This window comes from Dermacentor silvarum, chromosome 1 (assembly GCF_013339745.2).
Source record: "Dermacentor silvarum isolate Dsil-2018 chromosome 1, BIME_Dsil_1.4, whole genome shotgun sequence".
In the NCBI taxonomy this organism is placed as follows: Eukaryota; Metazoa; Arthropoda; class Arachnida; order Ixodida; family Ixodidae; genus Dermacentor; species Dermacentor silvarum.
In genome coordinates this window covers 381,460,342-381,475,539 of record NC_051154.1, presented here as the reverse complement: position 1 = coordinate 381,475,539, position 15,198 = coordinate 381,460,342, and the positions used below count along the sequence as shown (strand labels likewise).

Below are 15,198 nucleotides of genomic sequence, written 5' to 3'. Positions count from 1 at the left end.
TTTACACATAAATACATTTAATTTAATGCTATAAGGATTTTTAATACCTGCTGCGCTAGTGAGCGGCTACAGCATATTGCTGCCGAGCCCGAGGTTGGGGTTCGCGTCATGCTACAATTTGCATTAAATTCTGATGCTGCCTCTGTACAACGGCAAACATCGCAAGGCACACAAACATTTGCACCGATGAGACGACAACACATGTTAACTCATGTATGCAACGTACATGTACCGCTGCACCATTCTGGATTTGCGATTTTTCTGGCTATTGACTGCTAGCTGCCGGCGCGAGAACCAAGATCTGAAGTCTTTCACCTGTATGGCTTTCCCCTCACTTTAAGGCTTGATGGCACCTGTGAACAAAACACGTACAGATACTCCAATGGCTTAAATAGAGATAGATGTAGCTGTCACACCTCAATAGCTGCGCAGGTGACTTTAGGCAGGCTGTGAAGATGGCAAACGAACCGACACCGCACCGGCGCTTCACCGCCATTAAGATGATGGGACGATGGCTGCAACTTCGATTGGATTGACGATCCACTGTCATCGAACAGTATGCATTGCCAAGGCTTTCAAACAAATCAAAATTAAGCAGTGAAATAACTACTTGTTTTGGGAATAAGTGGCGTCTAAAAATGAAACGTCTATGACGTGTTTGGCTCCGAAATCGCTTACCCTGAATTCAAATAGCAGTATGATATCAAAAGCACAGCCTTAGAGATTGTTTACCAGTAGCGGCGTTTATGGTGTATTGTACACTGAGCCAGTGAAAGCATAGCCTTTGAGATCTTTTATGCTTCATGCTGCAGTGGTTTGCGCAAATATTAAAATCTGTGCATAACTGTCGTCTTTAGGTTCCAAGGATGCATCAGCTACTGATTTTGCCTTGCAAAAATAACTTAGATTATGAGTGCAGAAACATGAAAATGTAAAATGAATTACGAACCTTTACAATTTCCAACTATATTCTTTTCGTAATAGGACATTGATCCATGTCCTAACTTAAGTCCTAGGCATGCCCATTTATGTACAGCCAGGGGACGTTCAAAACAGGATATCCCTGGACATCCCGATGGAATATTCTCTGGACATCCGAACGGAATATGGACATTTATTGTACGTCCTATGGACATCCGTGATGGATATTTAGAAAGATGGATGTTCGGACTTGTGGTGGATGTCCTATGGATATCCATGGTTGCTTGGGACTGAGCAGACGAAGCTGACTAGACGTCCGCAGTGTCGCCACCTTTCGCAGTTTCAAGGAGTATCTTAGTCTCCGATGATGACTTCTTATTCCTGAAATGACCATGTGGTGTGCGTGCATGCACAAGCAAAAGTGAAAGTGTCAGCAGAAATAAATGGAAGACAAAAAAAAGTGCTTAGGGCCACGAGCCAAGCACCTCGTTCACACATGTGGACACCTGCGCACTGGATCCCAAATCCACTACACCAAGCTTGTGCATTACCCTGTTTGTAGTTTGCTACTTCTCTTGAACATTTTCCCATTCAGCACCTTTCACGTCCAATTTACCTGCAGGAAACACCACCATGCAGAATACAAGCTGCAAGGTGTACTTTGATAGAGTGATATAGGTGAGACTTGAGGGCATAAAAACATTATCTACACAGTCAAACTTTGACGTAACGAACACAGAAAATTCGCTTATTTATTTGTTACCTAAAAGGCACCTAGGGTATTGCATGAGGGATAGGTTCAATTCGCACACTAATTCTTTCAATACAATTCTTGAAAGAGGCAGAATCAGAATGGGATCCGATATAACAAGCTATTGGACCTTTTCTATTTCTAATCTTAATTAATGACCTCCCTAACAGCATTTCTTTGCAAATCCAACTATTAAATGACGATTGTGTCTTGTATTGGCGAGTATTATTGTAAAATAACTATATTGCAGACAATGCATATGCATCAATAAGTCTCTGGGATGTCAGCATCAGGACACTTGTACATCCTATGGAAGTCCTGCATTAATCCTAAAAGGCTCCTGATCAAGTCCATTTGTCTGCCCCAAATAGATGCTGATAACATACCAGGTACGTAATTGGAGGACCATTTTAGGATGATGTCAGGATGTGCTCCAAGAATCTACTGTATGACACTGTAATTAAAGGGTAATTCATTATTTACAAATTGGGTTGATATATGCAAGATGCAGCTTGGATATGAGAATTCATATTGTAGTGTTCCGTTTTGATATTTGTGCGCTTTCATGTGCTCAGAAATTTGGCGTGCAAGTTTCCCAACCTAAGGTGCTAGCTCTACTGTGTTATTGGTTGGGTTTTTTTTTTCTTTTGGTGTTTCACCATGTACTTACATATTAAATGTGCCTGGTATCAAATGTTAGCTTGAAATTAGCGCTTGTGCCTTCTGTTTTGGGTTTCATTGCCATCCTAAAATTCTGCACTAGAAATCAATGAGTTATGGTGTATCAACCAACCAGAACAAATGCATTGCGCATCTATATAGTTTGAAAATTATTGCGATGACTGCCGGTTGCTGTCAAATTCTCGATAATGAACAACACACTCTGTTCAACAACCGCTAACCGTGCTAGTAACTCTTGATCACTACCATTTTGTTGCTTGTTTATTCTTGCAGGGCACAAGTTCACCCACAGAAACAGTTCTGGTGTTCCAGGTTTGTTGCTTTTTGTGTGCACACCTACATGTCACCAACTTAAGTGTGACAATGTGTGAAATGGTTTGCTTCAAATTCAATGCAGAAAGATGGGAAGCAGTAGAATGCAACAAAGCCAAATTATTAAGCATAGTGTTTCTTTATTGAAAAAAGTAGTGGCAGAATCGTCGGTGGCAAGTAAAACCTTGAAACAATGCCTTCAAGCTTTGAAAATATCATAGGTGGGCCTACGTTGAGGCAAGTCCACATGACTACCAGCAGTGTGCCTTATCACAGGTAGCTATCACGAACAGAGTCAGATAAAGAATAAGCAAGTGGAGAACTTTATAAAAAATAATTAACAATGTAAATAAACAACAAGAGTTTAAAGCGCCTCAAAAAAGTTGTCCAAAAGCCTTCAGAGATTTTTTTATACACACAGTGGTAAATGCTGACACATAAAAACAAGCTTGGCACAAACGAATGTGCTGGCATCAATACAAGCTTAAAATGTAAAATATGCAAATGACTAGATAAAAATTTATCATTTAGTCTAGCATTTTAAAATTGCACTCAAGAAAGAGCTTAGAGAGCACCAAGCAGTTTCTGAGCTCCTTTGTCTGTTATCTTAGACATGGGCAAACATGGTGCATGCAAACATAAAACAAACAGGTTGTTACATCATTGCAGCTTGCTGTGAATGGCTTTTATGGTTCTCAGTGTTCAATTCACAGTTACTGCCATTGTTTTGAGGCGGAAAATAGGTGAATCCCCCATCACTTTTGGACAAATCCAAATCTGTTTCTCAGTGGATTAATCTGCGCTTATGCAAGTATGACAGAAATAGAAACTGCAAATTAAGACCAAGAAGAAATGCCAACAGCAAGAACTAAAAAACTTAATGTAAATAAATACATGGAGGTCAAATTGTATGAGTATTACAATTTTTCTACCAGGCACATGGTGTCCAAAGAAGGCAGCAAAATTGTCGCCTTATTATAAAAGCACTATTCTTGTGGCAACAGCAAAAAAAGAGACTGCCTTAAGAACAAACAGGGTATAAATACATGACAAGCATTTTGCAAAGGTGTCCGTCTGCGTAGTTCAGAACTTGTGAGCAATGCACCACCAATCCTCACATAATTACATTTGCAGGGAAAGTGTGTCATTTTGAAAGTGATCCATAGCCAGTATAGCATCTGCTGTTATACAGGGTGTTTCAGCGAACACTTTCAAATTTTTTAAATGTTGCCTGTGACAAATAGCCCAATTCTAGTTAATGAGCTGGACTACTCGAAGAGGAGGACATTACTTGCACACAAAATTGAAATGCATAATTGGCTAATGAACAAAAATTCACTAATTAGGTTTTTAACTAATTACTTGATGGCCCATATTGCAATTTACAAATTGTAGCTGTGGATTTCGCAAGGCGGATCAACTTGGAATGAATTCTCTGGATGACACCAGTTTCTAGATATTAATTCCTGAACTTTGCGGTGAAATGCATTGGCATTCCAGTTACTTTTGTGCTTGAATGCATAGAGCGACATTTTGTTAAGAAAGTTAATGGAATGCCAATGCATTTCACTGCAAAGATTGGGAATTAATATCTCGAAACTGGTGCCATCCCGAGAATTCATTCCAAGTGGATCCGCCTTGCGAACTCCACAGCTACAATTTGTAAATTGCAATATGGGCCATCAGGTAATTAGTTAAAAACTTAATTAGTGAATTTTTGTTGATTAGTCAATTATGTATTTCAATTTTATGTGCAAGTAATGTCCTCCTCTTTGAGTAGTCCAGCTCATTAACTAGAATTGGGCTATCTGTCAAAGGCAACATTTAAAAAAATTTGAAAGTGTTCGCTGAAACAGCCTGTATAAGTGATTGTTGATTGTTAGTACAGAAAGCAGCTATTAAAAAAATAGAACACCGGGTTTGATGGCACAATGAGACACCAAGCCACCCAAGGCACTTCTGGTTTCGAGTCACTTGCATGCGAAACATGTAGATCCCAAATGTACACTGACAAATACTGAGGAAATGATATGATGAGGGCATGTCCATTGCTGCCATTACTATAACAAAATAGACTGGTTGCTTTCAGGTATAAGAATGAGGTGAAGAAACAGAAAACCACCCTGAAATGAAGGAATCTAAAGAACAATGTCCGGTGTGCAGATAGCAAGCAACAAGCTTGTGTTTGTAACAAGTGTTAGGTACAGCTTTAGTGCTGTGCACATAACTAAACAATCTTGCATTTGGACGTAGGGATGGTTATACAGTTGCTGCTTAATGAAGCATTTCCTCCCATGTGTAACAAAGCACAGAGTCAAACTAATGTTGTATCACTGACAAGACAATGCACCACTGGTCTGAATACGAGCTTATGAGCCAACTCATGAGCTCATATTTCACTGCATAGCGATGTGGTGTGAAAATAGGTGAGGGAGAGCAGATGTTGTGAAGTCAAGGAGGGTGACAGTGACAATGTGAGGCTAAATGAAGAAGACGCAATTCATATTGCTTCAGTGCAGAGGAGTCAGATAGCATGAGTGATAGGTCTGAGGTCTGAAGTTTTGAAGTGCACTGGCAGGAAACCTCCCGAGCTCAGATGTTTGTCAAAACCCACTTGCAGTGATTCTGACCCATGCCATTTCGTAGCAGCTTTTGGAGCTGCCAGAAATGCATTTTGGAGCAGTAAAATGGACTTTCGGAGCATGTTTATGAAAGCGATTGCAAACTGTATTATATGGAGCTTTTACAGTGGGAAAGCCATGAGAAAGCATAAGTGGTTGCTGGTCTATAAACTCAATCTAAACACTAAAGAAGACCCCCTCTTCCTTTTAGTCCTTACAAAAGGATGTGATGAAGCAGTGGTGTCCCAAGATGCTCTTAAAAAGCACGAAAGCAGTTGGATGTGCTACGTGCAGACTTCGGAAGCATTTTGAGAACCTTCAGCATGGTCTTGCTGCTATAAATGTGTCCTTTATGACAAAGGAGTCCGTGATAAAAAAAGGTAAGTTGATAATACAGCAGAGCCTCCCTAAAACGTAGAGGCGACTATAATTTTGTTCCTTTTTGAGTTCTTGCAATTCCGTTACCTCCAGATTAAAGAAGCCCACTAAAGTTAAAGTATGAGTAATCTTGATAAAACTAATGCTACCTACAGAAATAGTTGCTTGCATAGGTAGTTTATCTGCTTTGGCAGAGACAGTTATTGCAAACAAGTAAAGCCGGCAAACAAATTTTTTTACATGAAGCTAAACATTTCGACAGAATTACCTGTCTGGTTGGGAAAATTGATTAAGACTTAGAGATTGACTCCAACCAAATAAGAAAATTGACTAGCCCGACGTTTCGGAACCAATTCGGCTCCTTCTTTAGGGGGTATTCTTCGGTTTTAAAAGGTCCGTCGTAACAAAGGAGAGGAAGGGAGAGAGAGCGTAAGGTGCGGAGACACTTGGCAGGGCACCTGCTCTAGACAGACAAAATAGGTGGTGGGGGTGGGGTGGGGGGGGGGCTTCGGCGTCGCTGGTTGGCTGGGTTGACCGATGCTGGGCGCCCTTTAGTCGCGGGAATGCGTTGACGAGAGACTGGGGGGGGGGGGGGGACGAGTTGTTTTGGTGTTGCTGACCTACAGCGGGGGGTCCTTTCTTCCCTTCGTCGCGTCTGCAAGGCCATGAACATACAAAGAAGAAAGAATGCCCTTCACGCGGTTTATATTACCCGCCGTGTTCTGAATGTGCCAAGACTCGAGTAGTAACCTTTTTCGCCAGTTTGTCTCTGTTCGAAGGATTTGGGTTTCTTGGAAAGAAATCTTGTGGTCGGCGTCTTCAGAATGTTCGGCGACAGCGCTGCATATTCGGTTGAATGTTCTGACGTCGTTTTCATGTTGTCTGATTCTTTCATTTAGATTTTTGGTTTCCCCGATGTACGACGCCGGACAGTCGGCACAGCTGATTTTATAGACGACGCCTTGAGCTTTTTCTTTTGGTGGACGGTCTTTTGGTTTAGGAATGAGGATATTCAAAGTGTTCATCGGTTTATGCGCGACAGCGGCACACCGCCACCTCCGAAGAATACCCCCTGAAGAAGGAGCCGAATTGGTTCCGAAACGTCAGGCTAGTAAATTTCCTTATTTGGTTGGAGTCAATCTCTAAGTCTTAATAAATTTTTTTACAACATTTATGGTAGATATCTTTTATTAAAAAATTTAATGATCAATCTGAAGGCTTCATTTTGTTTGATTCTTCAAGTATGCTTCCATTGTGAGATTATCATCATCAAATTTAACAGTGAGCAGGATAATTCCACATTTGTAGGTGGGAGTCTAGACACAGAACGTCTTCCTGCCACCCCCCCTCAACTGTAGCTTATTGTGGGGAAATGTCAGCCGAGAGAGGGAAATAGTGCAGCTGCCATAAGCACCACCATGCTGGCATGCTACATAATCGGTTATGCCACATGGTGGGTGTGTCTTTGTGCCGGGACTTTTGCCTCTGAATGTAAAATTAGCATGCTGCACAAGTGTTAAACTTGATGAAAACAGTCGCCAACCCATTTTTCGAATTTTTTGCAAGAACGTCCGAATAATCATGCAGGCAGTCCAAAAAGGCAAAGAATAACAGTAAAATTATTTCATTGCTTTTTATACAAGGCCAGCGGTATGAAAAACTTAATTATTTTGCCCAGTACTGTGCTTCAGTGGGCAAAAAGTGCTGTGCTTCAGTGCTTCCATCTACTTGAAATACCGTGATGACTGACACTGCAGGGGCGGATCACGTTCGCTCGTCACGCAGCTTGATGAGCGCGTTGCAAAGTGCAGATATACGCATGCGGCCTTTGACTTTGCAACGCTGTCAGATTAGGCTGCGATGCGCGAATTCAGGTTGGAGATCTCTGCCTACAAGTGAGCTTTCACCATTCTGTCCAGAAAGCACCAAAACAAACTTCGCTCTTCGCGGTAGTTGCCGGTATCTCACCCGCAGATCTAATCTCGGCTTCCGGCCACCAGTCTAGCCCGTGACATCATACCAAATCACCAAGGTGATTTCCTTGTCTGAATATATTAGAGGCACCTGTTGTGTTCTCAGTTTCGTTTTCAACAAGACACTATGGAAGACAAAGTGCCTCTAAATTTGCCTGTCTGACTTGGGTATTACTCGGTCCACCATGGAGCTAACGAAGCCGTATGGTCCACGCTAAGTGGCCTTCGATCGATGGTGTGAAGAAACGGCACTTAAGGACCTTTTAGTCCCATTTTGAAAAGCCCGAGCAACGCTTTCGGCACAGGGTGGGCGCAGATTTCTCACATTTTGCTGAAATGTAGCAGGACGTAGAAGGGTTCGCTTCAGTTCAGCACAATTGGCGCAGCGGTAGTATCGCTGCACTTGTAACAGACCTCAGTCATAAATGGATCTTGATGTTAGCTGTAGCTAAACTCATCAACAGGGAGCTGTAACAGCAATAAAAGTGGGATAGGTGATGGTGAATTTTTGCCGTCACTCCGACGTTTTTTGTTTTTTCCACTGATTACCGCAGTTCAGCATGCTCTTTTATCCGAAATAAGCATTCTATAATTCACCTTTTCATGCTCTGATTAGAGAGGGACAAGGTTTGAGGCTTTCAGGCATTCACAGTGTTTGTTGACCTAGTGAAGACAACATCAAAAAAAGGAAAAATATGTTGTTTATATAACTGAAGGCCGACTATAGTACAACTAAAAGTAATTTGATTTAGGCTTTGACTGGCACAGTACAATGGCAGTCGAGGTACTCTAATTATTTGCAGTAAACATGCAACTCAAGTGTTTTACCTTCATTTTTATTACAACGTGCTGATTCTCTCGAAAAGCACTACAGGATAGTTGATTAGTATAGGTAACAGGTAGCTGATTAGTGTCTAGTCATGAATTCCAACAAGCTTTCAGTTTTGAAATCCCGGTGAAACTAGGGTGAAACTTTCTGCATAATGAAAATGCCGCTTGCGATAAATTAGGAATATGTCAACAACTCGGCACAGAATACATTCATGCTCCATCTAGGCAACCAGCATTACACATTGTAAAATATGTTAAGCTTTATGCCCTGAATAAACCTATAGCTGGACCAGTATTCGGTTAGGCTTTTTAGTGCATGCCAATGATAACAACATACAGTAGACTTCCGTTAATGGGACTCTAGTTAATTTGTTCCCAACCGAAGGTCCTGGCTGGTGCCCATGCATTTCTGTGGGCCCACACATTTGTTATTGTGATCCTAAAATTGGCCTTTGCCAAATAAGTCTCACTTGACCAGTCAGCATGGTAACCCCAATAGTGACCCCTTTAGTGGCAGCGTCTGTCTCAGAGGAGCATAGAGGAGAGTGAATGCGTTGAACACACATATGTTATCTCTCATCAAAAACGCCTATTTTAAGCCTATCTTTGTAAGATAGGCTTAAAATAGGCGTTTTGGAGCTTTTCAAGCAATAACCGTAGCACACAATGTCTGATTACAGTATTCATCCGACCTAACGTCCACATTTATGATTTCAAAAAATTGGGCCCGAAATCAATACAACCAGATCGGGTGCAATCAGATATAAAACCACTGCCACCTTCGCGGCGTTAGTATACTTTACCGCATAACATGGATGTATTGCGGCGAAGCTGACACTAAAATATAGTGCGACAAAGCAGATTTTCAGAAACCAGCCGCCATTGTGCAACACATATTAGACCATTGCCAATTTTTGTGGCTAAAAAAATTGGGTGCACACTAAACTTCAACTTCGTATAGGAGCTTTAATGTCATTCCTACTTTATTTGTTTACTTTGGGCACATGGACAGTCGTCGCACGTTTGATTAGGGGGCGTGTTAGACTCAGGAAAATAACGCCGAATGAATCGGTACAATTTTTGCTGCATCTTTAATTCAACTTACCGCATAATTCGATTGATTTCGCCAGTCTCATCAGGGTCGAATAAACGGAAGTTGTACTGTATAAGGTTTCCCTTCCTAAATACCATAGTGGCAAGGGCTTTAAACACCGTGGCAATAAAAGCAGTTGTCCTGACAAAGACAAGCCAGCTTGTCAGAATGTTGGCCAAAGCCCAGGCTTTCCGAATTCGGCCACTGTTAACCTCAAGTAACGACGTTTCTCTGAATTCCCTTCATTTGGCTTGGATTTATGCAGTAAAGCTATCTACCTAATGTCATTATATAATGTGACTGAGGAGGCTCTGCTGCACTGAAAAATGGTTGATAGCTGGGCTTGCTGGTATGATGTCACAATGTAGCAAACACTCGAGGTAAACACAAGAAGCAGACAACTCTGACTGTGCTGTCCATTTAATGTGCCAAATTTGCACTGCCAATGTCATGTTATGCTTGCGAACTAACTTGGTCTTGGGGCGGGAGGTACTGCAGGGCTCGTTGCTCACAGAGGCTGAGCCACGGCATCGACATCTGGCTCGAGCAGAGGAGCGCGAGCAGCCACTGGCAGCTCGCCCTCAGAAACGACGGGCACGGCCTCTTCCAACTTGTCCTCGGCCGTCCTCCATTCTGGCTCGGCTCCGGCTGGTGGCTCGGTCGGACCTCCTTGACTGGCCTCAATCAGCTCCCCAACAGAAGGCACTCCCGGTCTCGCTGATTGACTGCTGCGACGATGCGTGCAAGAAAAAGGGGGCATCCTGCTTTCAACCCTAGAAGAGACAGTCATTGATTTTTAGGTTACATTTTGGTCCTCTTGCGGGTACGTTCCAAAAACTATATAACATTATATTGAATGTAGTTGTGTAATCTGTGCAAGAAACCTTCTACATCGTTCTTCGTATGCACTCATTTTGTGCCTTAAAATTTGAGACCCCCCAATCACAGCCTCAGGAGGTGGGCCTAATCAATTTTGAATATTTCGCATAATAAAAACTGTGAAAAAGTTTACCCGCATGTTAAAGCGACACTTAAGAGAAACACTATATCCATTAAGATTGATAAATTTTTCTTTGAAAACTTTATATGCATTAATTTTGCAATGAAAGGTTGATGACTGAAACAGGAAATGAAGGTCAAGTTTCATTTTTTTATTTTGCACCAAAACCCAAGCGTGACGTCACAAATTTCAAAGTTTTTCTTGAAGTTGCTGCGTTGTTGACTCAGTAAAACATGTTGAAACTTGTGATGCTCAATCTTTGGCTCCTTTAGAACACAAAGTAGTCCCTCTTTACCGATAAACAATTAACTAGGCCCTAGCAGATGCCGTCAAAATCCATGACATCACGACGAGCTGGTGCGGGAACTTCAAGGCGGTGGCACCACACGTGTTTCCCTTTCGCACCTGGTTCTGGCTTAGCATGCAAGGTTTAATTCTCACGATAACAGTGGCACTTTCAGTATTGTTGAAGGGTATGTTACTAATGCAGGTGAAACAGGTACTTTTTCTCTGTAGTACCCCTTTAAGGTAAAATGTGTTACACCAGTTTCAAATAGCAACTTCTGCGTTTTTGTCACGTCGCAGATGCAAGCGCTTCCAATTTCTCTCTGCCTGCTGCCTTGCATGAGATTGTTCAAATCGTATAGTACAAAAATTTAGAAATAACTATAAGTTAACTTTAAAAACTGAAAACGGACAGGCAAGCCAAGGAAGCTGCTGCTTCTGATGTGGATGGTAACATCTTGAGAAAATCTCTCGGAGCAATAAATTCTTTATGTTCTTGTGCAAACCGACTCCTTTTTGACAAAATAAGAAAGGTCACTTCGTAAAGGTGGCATTGCTGTAAATACCTTTACACCAGCAGGTAGCTTCAACAAAGTCCCCAGTGGCAATGAGAGCGCTGTTCAGCACATTGTCTAACCCCTTCCATGCCATTCTATTATTGCGATGGGAAAGTCACGAGAAGCGTTGCTCTCACTTTGGTTTTCACTCTTTGGTGACGAGACGAGTGCATTGAGAAACCAAAGGTTGCCTTTACTCGAGCAGACAAGCACTTCACTTTCTGGAATCATTTGATCCATCGCTGAAGTCGGCTTTTCTTTTCCGTGACGAAGCCAATGAAGCTAGTCAGTGGCACCACTTTTAAAGACTGCCAACACACTTTTTACTTGCTCACGCAACAATGAACTCACTCTTGCTGAACTAAGATTGTGAGGGAAAGCCACATTACACTATTGACAAAGCCAAGATCATCGAGACAACAGCAATTGTGCATGACCCTTATGGTTGATCCGCTCTACGGTGGACACTCAAGTACTATTTTATTACAAATCGGACACGTCAGAGCTGTGGTACTTGTACAGTTTCTTCTCAATCATAAGTATCAATATACAAATACAATATATCAATATATAATCATTAATCAATATGCATACAAATAACAAATTTCATGTTGTGTATGCTGAGACATAGCCAAATGCACTTGAGCCATCGCTGCACACAGTGCAGTGGCACCATTTGTCCAAGCCCAGAGGAATCGGCAATCCTGAGCGATTATGAAATACGATAAAAAAAGAGCTAACAATGCGATTTTCACACACACACAAAAAAGAAAAATAAAACAGACAAATTTCCAAAGAAGTTGTCTCGCCATTGCTCATCAGAAAAGGCACCACACTGCAGTAGCACAGTGGCACTGCCACCGCCAACGTTGCTCATCTGTGCCTTAGCGGAGGTCTTCACCACACAGGGATGGAAGCGGGCAAGGAAGTTTTGGAGCAGCTCTGAGAGCTGCAAATCTGGCGCTTTGGAGCAGCTTGATAAAGGTCAATGTGAGTGAAATAAAGGCAGATGAAGAAAAGGTGTTCTTTATTCAACTTTGCAGAATGATACTAGGCAACGGTAAATCAATTCTGGAGAAGCCCGCAAGGCGAGCAAAATTCATGGCAGGGAAAAGTTGTCATCCATCCTACTGTAGCATGAAGTTGTAAAGCAAACCCCATAGAGGTTTCTCAGAAACCACTATTAAGTTATATACCGGATGTGCCAGCTAAATGTGGCCAAGAAAAAAAAATCAGAGCCCTTCCCCTCTCGGGGAATTGGGGGTAACAGAAGCTTGTGGCAAGACGACGCTGTCGCAGGCGTTCCGCTTCGTTTGTACTAAACTCAGGCTAGGCGGCTCTTCGCTCACGTTTGGACTCAACATCGCCCTCCCGCAACTCAGGGTTTCGCCTGGGCTTCGGAAGCCTTCACGCTAGAATCGGAACGTCAACGGCGAGCCCTTTCCCAAGCGAGTTCACGGCGCCATTGTTCAAATGCGCCTGCTCCTCAGTGGAACGCACCAAGCAGGCCTTCCCACCCGGGCACTGAAACTGATCTGAAGCTAGGAAAGCCCGGCGGAACGCACCAACCCCCTTCCCCCCACCTGCTCTTTCTTTCTGTCTTGCTTTCCGTCTTTCTTTCTAGTCCCTGGCTCATACCTGCACATCCCTGGCTTGTACCCGCATATCCAATGTGGGTATGAGCCATAGTAGTTTTAGCATTACATTGTATACAAGCGTTGCTTGAGAAATAACCAAACAGTGCCCACAGTATGCTGATAAGCTTTTGTTAATGCTTATCAATTTTTTGTGAACAAGTAACCAGTTAAGTTTAATAGCTAACATCTATTTTGTTACTTATTCCATAAGGTGCCAATGCAAATGTTGTACAATGCATCGAGAAGTGACCAATAACAGCGTATATAGCAAGCTAGGTCTTGTGTGGTCATTTTTTCCAACAAATACAACAAAACAAAAACAAGCAAACAAAAAATCTGTAAAAAAAACAAAAAAAAACAACGTGACAACACGTTTTCAAGCAACGCACGTGCAAATCAGGGGTACAGTCTTAAAACGGTTCAGAAAGCGAACCTATACAAGATCCCGCTACTTTGCATTTCATAGGGGCCGAAGATGCACGCCAAGAGCTGCTGACATGTCGTGAAAAGAGCGCGGCAGCTCGTTCTCAGTGCCCGTATTTGACGAGGTTTGTGCAAAGCATTATGCAACCTTTGGTGTGCATAAGCGTCGTCACGGTCATTTTTGTTTTGTCGATCAATTTATTTCACCAGGTTTCTTTTTTTTAATTAAAAAAAATTCTTCACGAATCCTAGGTGTCTTTAAATGCTGTTCTCAATCATTTCTCAACATCCTCCACAACTTTTTCATTGAAATCTTATCGTTTCGCTAATGAAACGAATACGTGCCCATTGAACAAGAAATACTCCATGAACAACACTCAATAATATACAATGAACACCGTTCGTGTGCTGTCCTCCGGTAATTTTTAAATCTTGACGACCTTCAGTTAAGATAGCATAATATCGCACAATAAATGTGTTACCTCCCTGGTCATTGCAAGTTGCCCAGTATTTAACATCGCTTGCCGTGAAGAAAAACTCGGATATCTTTGAAAACAATAAAGGAATAAAAATGTTCACAGGCTTTGCAATATGTGTCGTCAACCAATATTTTGAATAAGCTCGATTATTCGGGCTAAGGTTGACTAAATAGAAAACTTACATCCTTGGCTTTCGTTCTGTGGTGCCAAAACCCGATTTCGTATGCTGTGGCCATGCAGTAAATAATGTAGCTTGAGTGCAAACTTGAGTGATGATTGCAGTTGCCATTGGATATTTGTGGATGAGAAGTTTCATGCAAGGTTGCTTGTCGGTGTGCTGCATGCGCAAAATAGATTTAGAACGTCACATGCACGGTGTTTGCACATTCGTGCATTAGTCGATGCAGATCTACCAATAGGGTGCAAAAGCTAGTGCTAAAATGTATAACGAAAGTGATGAGCTACACGCTCAGCAGACTGCACGACCTTATTCATTCTGGGCGACTTTAGCCTTCCTGACTGCCCCATGAAATGAGCACCGATTCAAATCATGTTAAGCTGGTTTCCTACAAGCAAATGTGCAACACTTACAGAAAACATTCGTAATGTATTGTATAGCACAAAACGGTTTTCATTTTCTTGTGGCCTCGTTACAATTACGCCAGCAAACAAACCAACACTCCAAAGACACTGATGCTGAAACAGATTGCTTAGGCTTGAATTGTCAAGCTAAGCACTAGCCATCACACTTTTATGGGTGTGTGATTGCCACTGAACACGCACATCCTGCTAAATTTGACGGCTTCATTCGAAATTTCTGTTTTGGCGCAGGTTGGCGCAGCAAGACAGATTGGAGCAAGATGGCGCAATGCCAGCAGCAGGTCCCTGACTAAACTTCGTGGTTGCTTCTTGAACCACGTGACCACTCCTGGCAAATGGAAATAAACAGGCACTTCTTTACCTGGTGCAGTATACTAGCTTAGTCTACGCTGCCCCATTTAATGTGTGCAACAAAACAGTCGCACAAAATCAGCTTGTCCATGGCATTGCAATAAAACAAGTACCGTTGAAAAACTGAGCTTGTTCTTGGCCATTTTCACCAGTAATGCATGGATGAACCCAGGCACAGAAGGATTTAGCAATGCGTCAGCAAGCACCAATTACGCTGCTCTTCTGTTTACGTTACGAGTGACAAGCACAGTGCTGACAGTAAAAATTGTCTGTTCCGAGGTACACTTAATAAGCATAAACGACCA

The 15,198-nt window shown here is 42.2% G+C and overlaps 1 protein-coding gene across 2 annotated transcripts in view; it reads right to left on the bottom strand.

Annotated features, from left to right (window-relative positions):
- Window positions 1–9,895: 9,895 nt before the first annotated feature.
- LOC125942445 (uncharacterized) overlaps window positions 9,896–15,198 on the bottom strand; it is a 59,932-nt gene continuing 54,629 nt past the window's right edge. For both annotated transcript variants that reach the window (XM_049660613.1, XM_049660612.1), the window contains one exon: window positions 9,896–10,334. In XM_049660613.1, the coding sequence (XP_049516570.1) occupies window positions 10,070–10,334 (265 nt within the window). In that variant the 3' untranslated portion in view covers window positions 9,896–10,069. The remainder of the gene's footprint in view (window positions 10,335–15,198) is intronic.